Genomic DNA, 12,751 nt, shown 5'->3' with positions numbered 1-12,751 from the left:
GTGCATGGTGGGGTTTAGGTAAAGGTAAAGGTACCCCTGCCCGTACGGGCCAGTCTTGACAGACTCTGGGGTTGTGCGCTCATCTCACTCTAGAGGCCGGGAGCCAGCGCTGTCCGCAGACACTTCCGGGTCACATGGCCAGCGTGACGAAGCTGCTCTGGCGAGCCTGCACCAGCGCAGCACACGGAAACGCCATTTACCTTCCTGCTAGTAAGCGGTCCCTATTTATCTACTTGCACCCGAGGGTGCTTTTGAACTGCTAGGTTGGCAGGCGCTGGGACCGAGCAACGAGAGCGCACCCCGCTGCAGGGATTCGAACCGCCGACCATGCGATCGGCAAGTCGTAGGCGCTGAGGTTTTACCCACAGCACCACCCGCGTCCCTTATGGTGGGGTTTACTCACAGGTAAATGAGAATACAGTGGTACCTCTGGTTGCGAACGGGATCCGTTCCAAAGGTCCGTTCACAACATGAAAAGAACACAACCCGCAGTGGCGCGTCTGTGCACATGTGGGTTGCAATTCACTGCTTCTGCGCATGTGCGTGATGTCATTTTGCGCTTCTGCGCATGCGCGAGCAGTGAAACCTGGAAGCAACCCTTTCCAGTACTTCCGGATCGCTGCGGGATGGGATAACCTGAAAGAACGTAGCATGAAGCGGACGTAACATGAGGTATGACTGTAGGATTGCATTCTTAGACTTCAATCCTATCCTTCCTTACCTGGGAATAAGCTCTATTGAACACATTCATCTTCTGAGTTTATTCAACATGTAAGGTGGGCTAGTCCACCTCTTTTCTATTGACCTCCACAAGTTGGGGGCAACTATGCAAATGAGTAAAAGATAAGAAGAGTCTTCTTCAATTAGGCCAAGGTTCCATCTGCTCCAGCATCCCATTCTCACAATCGCTGACTTGATGCCTATGGGAAACCCACAAGCAGGACCTGAGTGCAACAGCCCCTTCCCTTCCTCTAATTCCCAGCACATGGCATTCAGAGGCAGACTGCCTCTTGACAGTCAAGGTAAATTGACAGTCAATAGTCATTGTGGCTAGTGGTCTTACTTTCCATGAATTTGCTTTATCCTTCTATGGATCCGGGACGCAGGTGGCGCTGTGGGTTAAAGCCTCAGCGCCTAGGACTTGCCGATCGAAAGGTCGGCAGTTCGAATCCCTGCGGCGGGGTGCGCTCCCGCTGCTCGGTCCCAGCGCCTGCCAACCTAGCAGTTCGAAAGCACCTCCGGGTGCAAGTAGATAAATAGGGACCGCTTACCAGCGGGAAGGTAAACGGCGTTTCCGTGTTCGGCTCTGGCTCGCCAGATGCAGCTTTGTCACGCTGGCCACGTGACCCGGAAGTGTCTCCGGACAGCGCTGGCCCCTGGCCTCTTAAGTGAGATGGGCGCACAACCCCAGAGTCTGTCAAGACTGGCCCGTACGGGCAGGGGTACCTTTACCTTACCTTCTATGGATCCATCCAAGTTGGTGGCCATCAGTACATCTTGGAGTAGCAAATTCCATAGTTTAACTATGTGATTTATGAAGAAGGTGCTTCCTTTTGTCTGCCCTGAATCGTATCAACGTTCATCTCTATCCACATGCATAATCATACCAAAGAAGAGGCAAGTGACACATTCTAGTCAGGCAAAAACACTTGGGGTCGGTCAAGTAAGGGGGTGTGGCCTGGGGAGAGTCCAGAAGGCCAGACAGAGGTCTAGAGGGCCATATTTGCCTCCACCATGCACACCTGAGGTTCCTCATTCCTGTACTAAACACAGAAGGTTCTGATGCAAACCAGAAAACTAGTGCCTCTCATTTTGAAAGGCCAAGTGCTAAGTAGCCCTAGGATCAAGAACAGTGTAGACCCTCATTCTGTCGCTGATTAGAGATTGTGCATTTGGAGTTAGCATGATCTCATGCATCACATAAAACCTTTTGAGAAATTGCAGCTAAATCATTATGGTTTTTCAGTACACCAGGGTTTCTGAAGATGGTGCTGTGTTTAGAATATTTTGCCTTGTAGTTAAAACTCAGCCTTCTGGGGTTTAGAAAACGAGGTGGCCTGCTAGTCCACATGATGTTAGCTACAAGCAAATATATGGCTATATCCAACACTTATTCTGGAGCTATTCAGAAATTATGTTGGTTCACTGTTTATGTATTCATCCGTCTGTTTGAGGACAAAGCCCTCAATTTGTAATGTGTTTTGCATAATAAAGACTGTACAATGCACCCACTGTACAGTATTTGCTGAACAAGGCATCGTGTTGCCAATCTCTGTGCATGTGTATCCTCTGCTGACGGTGTGTTTCTGAACTGTCTCTTTCAACAAATCTGTGAGGAGCTAACCCAGCTGCCTGGTGTTTCCCTTGCTGCTGACTCCATGCCCAGGCACTTGATGTGAGAGGACTCCTTTTCACAAGAAAAGGAATTCTTGAGGCTCCAGCCTTTAAGCATAGTTCCATTTAAAAGCAGAGGGTTTGGCATCCTCAGTATGTTTCATCTAACAATAAATGTTTCCCGGCAATGTTGCTGCTAAAAGCAATATATTTGGGTGTGGATCACTTCATGCCTTTGTTTTCTTGTTTACAGTAACAAAATTACTGAGTTTTAGGAACACCCAGAGTTGTGTTGTCCCCCACCCCATAAATACTTCATGAAGTTGAAATATTGGCGCAATTTTGTTTTATTTATTTATTGAATTTATATACCGCACTATACCCGCAGGTATAGCATTCATCTGTTGCCCCACATGGCTGTTTTTACAAAACATTTATCTGCTAATGCTGTGATGTCCTTCAGCAACAAATACCCCTGAACTTATAGAAAAATAATATATGGGATACAGCAATTTCCGAGTGTCTCACCTGACACAGGAGGGCAATTAAAGGCATAATGAATAGAGACAGCTTCCAAGAAACATGACCCCTTTCTTTAACTATGATAATGTCAAAAATCAAAACCTTCTTATACCAACTGCTCAGTTTTCTCAGTGGACGGGTTACATAAAGTAATATGTTTGATGTTGAACGTGTAAGGGTATGTCTAGAGATAATGGATAAAACAAAAACCAGCTGCTGGATCAGTGTTTAATGGTTCTTGTATTTGTTAAAAACAACAACAACCAAAAATTGTTTTAAAAATATGCATGTTGGCACATAAAAAGGAAAAGTCTTATTATTAGGGAAATGGAGAAGAAAAGTAAACCCAGATTAAAACTGTACAAAAGCACAGTATGTTAAAAAAGCAGGGTTTTTAAATGCTGCAGTGGAGGGAAAACACAACAAATAACAACTGTAATCTTCACTAATCAATTTATATAGCAGGGGTAGCCAATGTGGTGCCCCCCAGATGTTTTAGACTACCACCAGCCCCAGTCAGCATGGCCAATGTTCAATGATGAGTTGTAGCAGGAGAAAGGTACTGGCTTTTCTACCAGGGACGGAGAACCTGTAGCCCCTCCAGGAACTGTTGGATTCCAACTCCCATCAGCCCCAGCCATCATGGTCAGCAGTGATGGGATTGTGGGGGGCCATCCCTGATATATCCACAAAAAGTAATGGTAGACGTGTTGGCCATTAAAAGCATCTTCAGATGCAGTGTGGGAGGTGGCAGATGTTCCTGTGAGGTGCTGTGCCAATTTCATGTTGCCTCTTGTGAAAGAGAAATGCATTGTGGCCATTTTAGTTGGCCTACTAAGGGTATTGCACTAATACGGATTTTGATTATTCACCATTCTTCTTTGTGAAGAGCTGGCCTATTTTACCCATTTCTTTTGAAGTTTTATTCAATGCATCAGCAAAATCCTTTGTGCTACCTATGTAGATGTTCCCCCAAACTGGGAAAATTTTAACTGTGACATTCAGCCTCCAGAGTACCAAATCTCATTCTCTTTCTTGCTTGTCCAGCAATAGCACCAGCAACACTGTTGAGAGGGGTCTCAGGAGGCTCCCTGTCAGGTGTAACTTTGCTGTTTCATTACCGAGAAGGACAAGGCAGGGAGGAGCCACAGTGGGGGATGGAGTGTGGCTGTCCCTCATGTTTAGGACAGCCTTGTTTCTGCTTCAGTCTGTCAAATCAGTGGGCACTTCACTAGTTTAGCATAGTAGCCCCAGCAGATGTGGGTGGCGCTGTGGTCTAAACCACTGAGCCTCTTGGGCTTGCTGATTGGAAAGTTGGTGGTTCGAATCCCCACAATGGAATGGGCTCCCATTTCTCTGTCCCAACTCCTGCCAACCTAGCAGTTCGAAAGCATGCCAGTGCAAGTAGATAAAGAGGTACCACTGTGGTGGGAAGGTAAACAGTGTTTCTGTGCACTCCGGCTTTCATCACGGTGTTCTGTTGTGCCAGAAGTGGTTTAGCCATGCTGGCGACACAACCTGGAAAGCTGTCTGTGGACAAACGCCGGCTCCCTTGGCCTGAAAGCGAGATGAGCGCCACAACCCCATAGTTACCTTTGACTGGACTTAACTGTCCAGGGGTCCTTTACCTTTTTACCTTTTTAGTAACCCCAGCAGTAATTATGACAGCTGATACTTCATTTACTGGTCGGACCTGGGATTCAGGAAACAAAGTTTTGTGTAAAGTTAATGAATCATACTTAGTTGGTGATGGTTTGAGATGATCGTAAGGAACTGTAGAAGCATCCCATTAGAGCTGCAGTCTTGTCAGTGTTTGTCTCATATTTGAAAAATATAGAATTGTGTTTAATTCGCTGCCTGTATCTTCTTTCTTTTCACAGGATGAAGAGACAGAAATGCTCCTCTAATTATCTAACAAGACGGCATCTCTTGATCTTGTTTTTAACAGCGTGGCTGCTCTTGCTGCTGAAACTTCTCAGAGTTGAGCTGCTCCTTCACAAAAATATTTATTTTGTAGAACCTTTTTTAAGCACCTCATCATTTGTGAAAAACAAATACACATTTTCCCAAAAAGACACCCAGTATGAGATTAACTGTTCCTCCATATACAATCAGGATCCTGTGGAGATTGGGAAATCTTTAGAGATAAGGAGACAATCCATTATCGATTTAGATGATGAAGATGTTGTAACAATGACTAGTAACTGTCAGCTGTACCGTGCAATTAGAGGATATCACCTAAAGCCCGTCTCTCTGGAAGAGGAAAAATTCCCATTAGCTTATTCTCTGGTTGTTCATAAAGATGCAATAATGGTTGAGAGGCTCATCCATACAATATACAGCAGTCAAAATGTTTACTGTATCCATTATGACAAAAAGTCCTCTAGCACTTTTAAGAATGCTTTGGATAATCTGGCCAAATGTTTCCCCAATATTTTCATTGCGTCCAAATTGGAGGTGGTGGAATATGCCCATATTTCAAGGCTCCAGGCAGATTTGAATTGCTTATCTGATTTGCTTAAGTCCTCCATCCCATGGAAGTATGTAATCAATTTATGTGGCCAAGATTTTCCTCTGAGATCAAACTTCGAGCTGGTGTCTGAATTTAAGAAGTTAAATGAAGGAAACATGCTGGAGACAACCAAACCGAGTAGCAGTAAAAAGGAACGATTTACCTATCACTACGAACTTCAGAAAATGCCTTATGACATGAAGATGCCTGTGAAAACCAATATCTCTAAGGACCCGCCACCCCACAATATAGAAGTTTTTGTAGGCAGTGCCTATTTTGTGTTATGTAGAGCTTTTGTACAGCATGTCCTAGAAAGTTCCATTGCTCAAGATTTTTTTGAGTGGTCCAAGGACACTTATTCGCCCGATGAACATTTCTGGGCAACCCTTGTTCGCGTTCCTGGAGCACCTGGAGGGATTTCAAGGACAGCTCAGGATATCTCAGATCTTCAGAGCAAAACTCGTTTAGTAAAATGGAATTACCTTGAAGACCATCTCTATCCTCCCTGTACTGGTACACATCTCCGTAGTGTGTGCATCTATGCAGCTGCAGAATTAAGGTGGCTTATAAACTATGGGCACTGGTTTGCTAATAAATTCGACTCTAAAGTGGACCCGGTTTTAATAAAATGTTTGGCAGAAATGCTTGCAGACCAGCAGAAAGAATGGGTTGAGTTGTCTTCTGAAAAACTTTTTATGCACAGGACATTTACAGATGTCTCATAACAATATAGCATACCTATGGTTGGGCTTCTGCCATTTTTTAAAATGTGGAATTGCTGGATCGAGCCATATCACTCCTGGAATACCTCCTGAAAGCATCTCTCTGATCTGTCTCAGTGGAATTCTAGTACACTGCTAATACGTGCAATTAAATGCAAGGCTTGTTTAGATCCTTGGAGTAGAGGTAGGACTGTGGGAAGTGAGAGGCACTCTACAGCAATTCAAAAGACCAAGAAGAGCCCTGGCTTAATCCGGTGGTTCTCAATACTTTTGAACTCGGCACCCCTTTACAAATTTACTCTGCTTTCTGCCACAGTGAAACCCAAACCATTGACCAACACAAGATGGCTCTTGCATGTTGTCATGTGTGTGCATGTTGCATACAAGGATCTATAGACAAGGAGTACCAATCCAAATCCAGCATTAGAAGAAAAAAGAAGAGGACAACTCTGAGCACGCCTACTCCAAACTATGCGCAGGAACGCATAGGTGAAACAAAGCAACCGCTATTTCCAAATCAGGTTAGGATGGTGATGTACTGTAGAACAGTCACATCCACAAATTGAATGAAGCTCAGTCCCCTGTTAGGGCCATTCAACCCACCCAGGTCTTTGCTATTGACTGTAGGAAAAGTGCCACATCTTTCTCTTAAATTCACCCCCTCCAGGTGGAGAACACCTCATAGGTTGATAAATGCTGGCTTAACCCATATAAGGCACTGTGTCAGATTCTGCTCATGATTCTGCCTATACTGAGCCTTCATTATTTTTTACTTTGTGTGGTCATTTGACTATTCCTATGCAAAGTGATTGTAAAATGTTACCAAATCAATTGCCTCTTTGTTAAACTTCTGTGCCATGCCTTTGATAGATGATGTTATTAATTAAGCTGTTATGTCCTTCGAAGCTGGCTGAGTAGCTTTGGAATAGTGTTTCCTGGTGCTCATGCTACTTCTGAGCATGCTATCTACAAGGTGGTCAAAAAAAGATGCACACCACAGTACAGTGGTACCTCTGGTTATGAACTTAATTCTTAGTTCTGGAGGTCCGTTCTTAACCTGAGGTACCACTTTAGCTAATGGAGCCTCCCGCTGCCACCACATGATTTCTGTTCTCATCCTGGGGCAAAGTTCTTAACCCGAGGTACTACTTCTGGGTTAGCGGAGTCTGCAACCCAAAATGTTTGTAACCCGAGGTGTTTGTAACCCGAGGTACCACTGTATAGTAGTCTAACAGTGAGGTTCTTGTGGTGAGCATCTCTTTGAGCCAACTTGTATATATATAATTCAGCATGCATCTTCCCTGTGCAATAATAATCCTTGCCCAGAACTTGTACAAGTGTTTTTATTTCACGACATGATATACTTGTAACTGTTCAGGTATGGGGATACAGAAGAGCCCTGGCTTAATCCGGTGGTTCTCAATACTTTTGAACTCGGCACCCCTTTACAAATTTACTCTGCTTTCTGCCACAGTGAAACCCAAACCGTTGACCAACACAAGATGGTTCTTGCATGTTGTCATGTGTGTGCATGTTGATTCTAGCTTCTGCCACCATTGCTGGAAATCCAGCATGCAAGCTGCAGTTTTAAATGTAATTCCCTTACTAGCACTGTTACTGTTACTGAGATTCGATGCGTGAGATAGCGCACCACTGTCATGGGCATCTGTTAAGACGGTGCATGGAAACATCGCTGATGACAAGATTCACTTCTTAGCCAAGCCTGTGAAAATCTTGTTAGGCGTTCTTAGGGTTTAGTTTATTTTTGCGTACTGTTTTTATACAGAGTGCTTATATAGTCAAAAGTTGCAAACATGAGCAAGTATTCCTTCTCCCCTGCTTTATCCTTGTTTCTTTGAAAGATATACGCTCCCCTCTCAATTTTACCTGTCTCATCAAAGGATCCTCCCTCCATCAAAGTTACTTCTTTCTCCATTGTGTTCATTTAGGTTTCTTGGATAAACGTAATAGCCTTGTACTATGTTTCCTGTAATGTAGGTGCAGGATCTGGTCTAGGAAAAGCATAGTAATAAGGATGAAATTACTCCCATTTTTAACAGCAATAATAATTATCAGGCATAGGCAAACTCGGCCCTCCAGGTGTTTTTGAGTTTTTGAGACTACAATTCCCATCATCCCTGACCACTGGTCCTGTTAGCTAGGGATGATGGGAGTTGTAGTCCCAAAACATCTGGAGGGCCGAGTTTGCCTATGCCTGATCTATATTCTCCTACAAAAAACCCTCTTGTTTTTCTTTAAAACTTACTTGTAAAGAATATAAAAATGAATGTTCACATAAATGTTTTGAAACCCCCACCCTATGATATAATATAGCACCAATATGGATAGTGACAAAAATAGAGTATATGCATAAGACAATCAGGAAATGAAATCTACAGCACAGGGAATAAAATAAGTTGTCATACAAGTAAATTATACCATTTATGGATCAATGGTAAATAAGGCATGGTCTGGTGGACACTTTGAAAATAAGGCCTCCAAGAACCAGTGTATGTTACAGAACAATGTGTATAATCTGAGTTCCCTCAACATTTTTAAAAGTGTGTTTGAGAGATAGATAGCTTGCCTAAGAACAATAATAAATCAATTGGACCCCTAGCTGGAACTGGGGTTTTCCCTTTAAGGTGAAACCTTTCTTTGTATTTTCTTTATCATAATTATATTTTGGGGTGATTATTAGGTTTTAAAAGCCAAATTAATACAGTTTTCATCTGCTTGTGCCATAATTTTGTGTAGCAATTACTCAATGAGTAATGGTTCATTCTGTCCACTCTTCTTCCAACCCTCCAGGTAGAATATGGTAGCTATTAAAGTACAGTCAATTATGATATTGTTACTGAGATTGAGACAGATCCAGAGCTGTACTGCAACAGACTGGGGTGTTTGTAAACCTTGGAAGGTATGGAAACCAAACAGCCAGGAGCTGGAACATATTCCTTATGAAGAAGAAAAGCGACTATAGAGGTACATGAAAAAGATTTGCAAAATTATGTGTGGTGTGGAGAAACTGTGAGGGTTTTCTCCTATACTAGATTTTGAACCTGGCTGAAACTGATTGGCAGGAGAATCAGGATAGACAAAGGAAATTAAGTTTTTGACACTGCACCTCATTAATTTATGGAACTTGCTGCCACAGTATGATGTCATGGTCAGTAGTTCAGTTGCCTTTGAAAGGGGATTGGACAAATAAATGAAGCATAAGTCTATCAGTGTCTATAAAGATCCATGATGGCTATGGGCACTTTTTAAGAGGAAATAAAGTATGCCAATGAATACCAGGTGCTTCAAGCAAAACCAGGAGAGGACAGTTTCTTGCTTGTCACCTCAGCCTAGTCATTGTAGAAAATGTGATGCTGGAATAGATGACTTGGGCTAATTCAGCAGGGATCTTGCAGAGTACAACTATGTATAGTGTTACTTACTGGACCACATGAGAGAGAGAGAGTACCTTTACAGGAGCGACTTCAGCCACAGTGTCTTAGGTCTGCTTCATATGAATAATAAGCTGGGTGGAGAAATACATGCCACGCCAGCAATTTATTCAAACGGTTGGCCACTGCAGACAATGGGCTCACTGTATGAAGCTTTCAGTTTTCAAGAAGCCTCCTGTTACATACTGCTCTTTGCAGGGCCACTCTTGCCCTCCTTCTGTGGCACTGATAGGTTAGAATCAGAGAAACATTTCTCTGTGTGCATTTTTCATGATAAATTGAAGAGGAGGAGGTTAAGTGTACCTTCTCCATGCACCAAATCTCAGCCATTCACATGGCATGAGTTGAACCCAGGTTCCAAGTGACTTGCTGGGGTTGCATTTGGGGAAAGGGGGTACGTTTAATTCTACCCCTTTTAAATTCTCTTGAAGACGAATAACCTTTTGCACTCAGAGCAGTTGCCTGCGTCTGAGACACATCCCTTGCACTATTAAGCCTACTTGGAGGGAAAAGGCAGCAGGCAGCCTCCAAGTAATGGTGCCTACCCTTTGCACAAACAGATCAAGAGGAAATGGAGAGCAGGAGAAAAGGTAATTTTCTCTCTTTCAGAGGGAAAAATGGATAAGGGTGGTTTTAGTCATGCACTCTACGAAACAGGTAAAGTACCATGTTTATTGGATTATTTGAATAAAACAAATCATTGACCTCATAAAAATGTATTCCTTTGTCTCCTCTGTGTCCCTTCCTGAACTCCAGAACTAACAAAATAAACCCAGAGGGTTGCCCACAAAAGGCATCTTATTTTGTACACATGGAGCTAGATGTCTGCTGTGTGGCTCATGCAGCAAATGCACTGCAGGTGTATTTGCACCTATAAGACATTGCCTCTATAGAGTGGTCCGTCTTACCTTTGAGAAGCCTTGTGCTCAAATAATCCTGCTAGGTTAAGTAGAAATTGTATGCACCCCTCAAAACCTATTCCATAGCCCCTCTTCTGTTTCCATGCTTTGTTTTCTGAGAGTCCCCTAAAGAATTTAGTGCAGCAGGTGCAATAGACATAACACAACTTTTACTCAAAGCTGACAACTTTTCCCTTTTCTTGCGAGGAATCCTATTCAGAATAAGGGAATTTCCATTAAAAAAAGGGAAATGTTGACAGCTATGCTTTTACTTTAACTCAAACATTGGATAAATCAACCAGTATAGTTTTCATGAATTGCTCAGGAGATGGTGAAAGCTATTCATTGCGCAGATGACGACAATCAGGGCTATTCTGCAGGAATTGTGACAAATGGTGGCAGCTTTGAAAATAACACACCTAGTTCTCTTTAAGGGGTGCGTTTTTGTATGTGAGGTGAAGATAAAATGTCAAGCTTCTGAGAATTTTTATGCTGAGAACATCTTGCTGTTGTTCAGCATTTGGTGAACGTTGGCCTTGTTCAGGATTTTACCTGGATATTATTGTGGGAAATAATTGTAAATGCCAAAATAAATCTGATGTGAATGTGATGTTGCCTACAAATGTGAGTTGATTTCTCCTCTTGGCTCTTTATACAGGCATAGGGAGCCCCCATAAACTCAGTGTTTTGTGCTTTCCCAGAATCTACTACTTACATTCAAATACTCACCCATAAGGTTCCTATCACATTGGAAATCTCAGAGGCCTATAAATAATGCTAATTCTAAGCTTTTTTTGTTCCACTTTTAAATGCACAAGTGAAAAACACAACTAATGGGTAGATAGCACTCCATTCACCCCTTGCTCTGCCTTGCATTTTTCTGTTAGTTGCCTCTGAGAACTAACTCAGAGGAGGTAACTCACAGTGGGGTCCATTGGCCGCCACCTCTATTAATTCATTCAGTTGGGGAAATTCCTGGATTGAGCTGGCTTGCAGCCACATTGGTGGCCAGTCCTTCTATAAGCCAGCCATTCATTACAGGATAATGCCGTTAAACAGATCTGCACAGTTTGAATACTGTGTACAGCTCTGGTCACCTTGCCTCAAAAAGGACATTGTGAGGTTGTGAAAAGGTTCAGAAAAGGGCAACCGAAAAGGTCAAGGAGATGGAGCCAGTCCCCTAAAAAGGAAAGTTGCAAACATTTGGGTTTTTTTAGTTTAAACAGAAAAGGTGATTAAGAAGTAACTTGAAAGAAGTATATAAAGCAATGCATAGATAGAGAAAAGGTTTTATCTCTAATGATGCTAGAGCTTGTGAACATCCAATGAGGATGAATGTTGAAAGATTCAGGACAGATGAAAGTACAGTGGTACCTCAGGTTACAGACGCTTCAGGTTACAGACGCTTCAGGTTACAGACTCTGCTAACCCAGAAATAAACCCAGAAATAGTACCTCGGATTAAGAACTTTGCTTCAGGATGAGAACAGAAATCACACGGCAGTGGCAGAGGGAGGCCCCATTAGCTAAAGTGGTGCTTCAGGTTAAGAACAGTTTCAGGTTAAGAACGGACCTCCGGAACGAATTAAGTTCTTAAACCGAGGTACCACTGTACTTATTCACACAGTGCCTAGTTAAACTATGGAACTCACCAACTTTAAATGATTCAACAAATTCATGGAAGTAAAGGCTATCAATGGCTGCTGTGCAGGGTGGTTATCTTCTGCCTTCGTGGCTGGAAGCACTATGCTTCTGAATACCAGTTGCTGGAAACCACAGAAGAGGAGAGAGCTGTGGTGCTCAGGTCCTGCTTGCCAGCTTCCCACATGTACCTGGTTGACCACTGTTGACCAACAGGATACTTGACTAGATGGGCCACTGGCCAGCAGGCTCTCCTTATGTTCTTACGATATCACAATTGAAACCACGGTCAACTTTTGGCTAACTTTTTTAGAAATGAATCCAGAAGCTTGAATAACAGATGTATGGAACACTCCTTCATTTACTTTGCCCACTGGCTGCTGCCACCCTCTGATTACAACCCAACTGAGTGTCACAAAAGTTAAGGTCAAATTCTCATTAACACCATCAGATTCAACATTTGGTACTTAAAAGCTTCAGTCCAAATGGAAAACAAATTGGGATATTCATACTTCCTTTCCATGAAGTGAAAGAAAGCTTTTGGCAACCAAAGTATCACTTATGACAGAAAAAAAGGATTTTATATATTTTATAATGGAACTAAAATATGCCTAGCATGGTGAGGGAGAAGAAAATGGAATTTTAGTATTTACTTTGCTTTGGGAATGAA

General features: G+C 42.8%; 1 protein-coding gene and 1 long non-coding RNA gene across 8 annotated transcripts in view; one reads left to right on the top strand and one right to left on the bottom strand.

Annotated features, from left to right (window-relative positions):
* The window catches only part of GCNT4 (glucosaminyl (N-acetyl) transferase 4), a 25,416-nt gene extending 14,365 nt beyond the window's left edge, over positions 1-11,051 (top strand). For 4 of the 6 annotated variants that reach the window (XM_083703274.1, XM_083703276.1, XM_083703275.1 and 1 more), the window contains one exon: positions 4,737-7,418. In XM_083703274.1, the coding sequence (XP_083559400.1) occupies positions 4,737-6,093 (1,357 nt within the window). In that variant the 3' untranslated portion in view covers positions 6,094-7,418. Of the gene's footprint in view, positions 1-4,736; positions 7,503-7,634 lie in introns of those variants that run through there. The other 2 variants (XR_014556288.1, XR_014556289.1) reach the window with 1 other exon arrangement.
* On the bottom strand, positions 8,369-12,751 carry LOC310827374. Of its 2 annotated transcripts, XR_014556304.1 has the most exons (3): positions 12,064-12,741; positions 10,720-11,815; positions 8,369-10,621 (listed from the first exon to the last, which is right to left on the bottom strand). It is a non-coding gene; the product is annotated as an uncharacterized lncRNA (long non-coding RNA). The 2 variants fall into 2 exon arrangements; XR_014556303.1 differs by having other exon boundaries at positions 8,369-11,815; positions 12,064-12,751.

The sequence above is a fragment of the Podarcis gaigeae genome (genome assembly GCF_964106915.1).
Source record: "Podarcis gaigeae genome assembly, chromosome: 11".
NCBI classification, from domain to species: domain Eukaryota; kingdom Metazoa; phylum Chordata; class Lepidosauria; order Squamata; family Lacertidae; genus Podarcis; species Podarcis gaigeae.
This window is presented reverse-complemented; position numbering and strand designations above follow the sequence as displayed.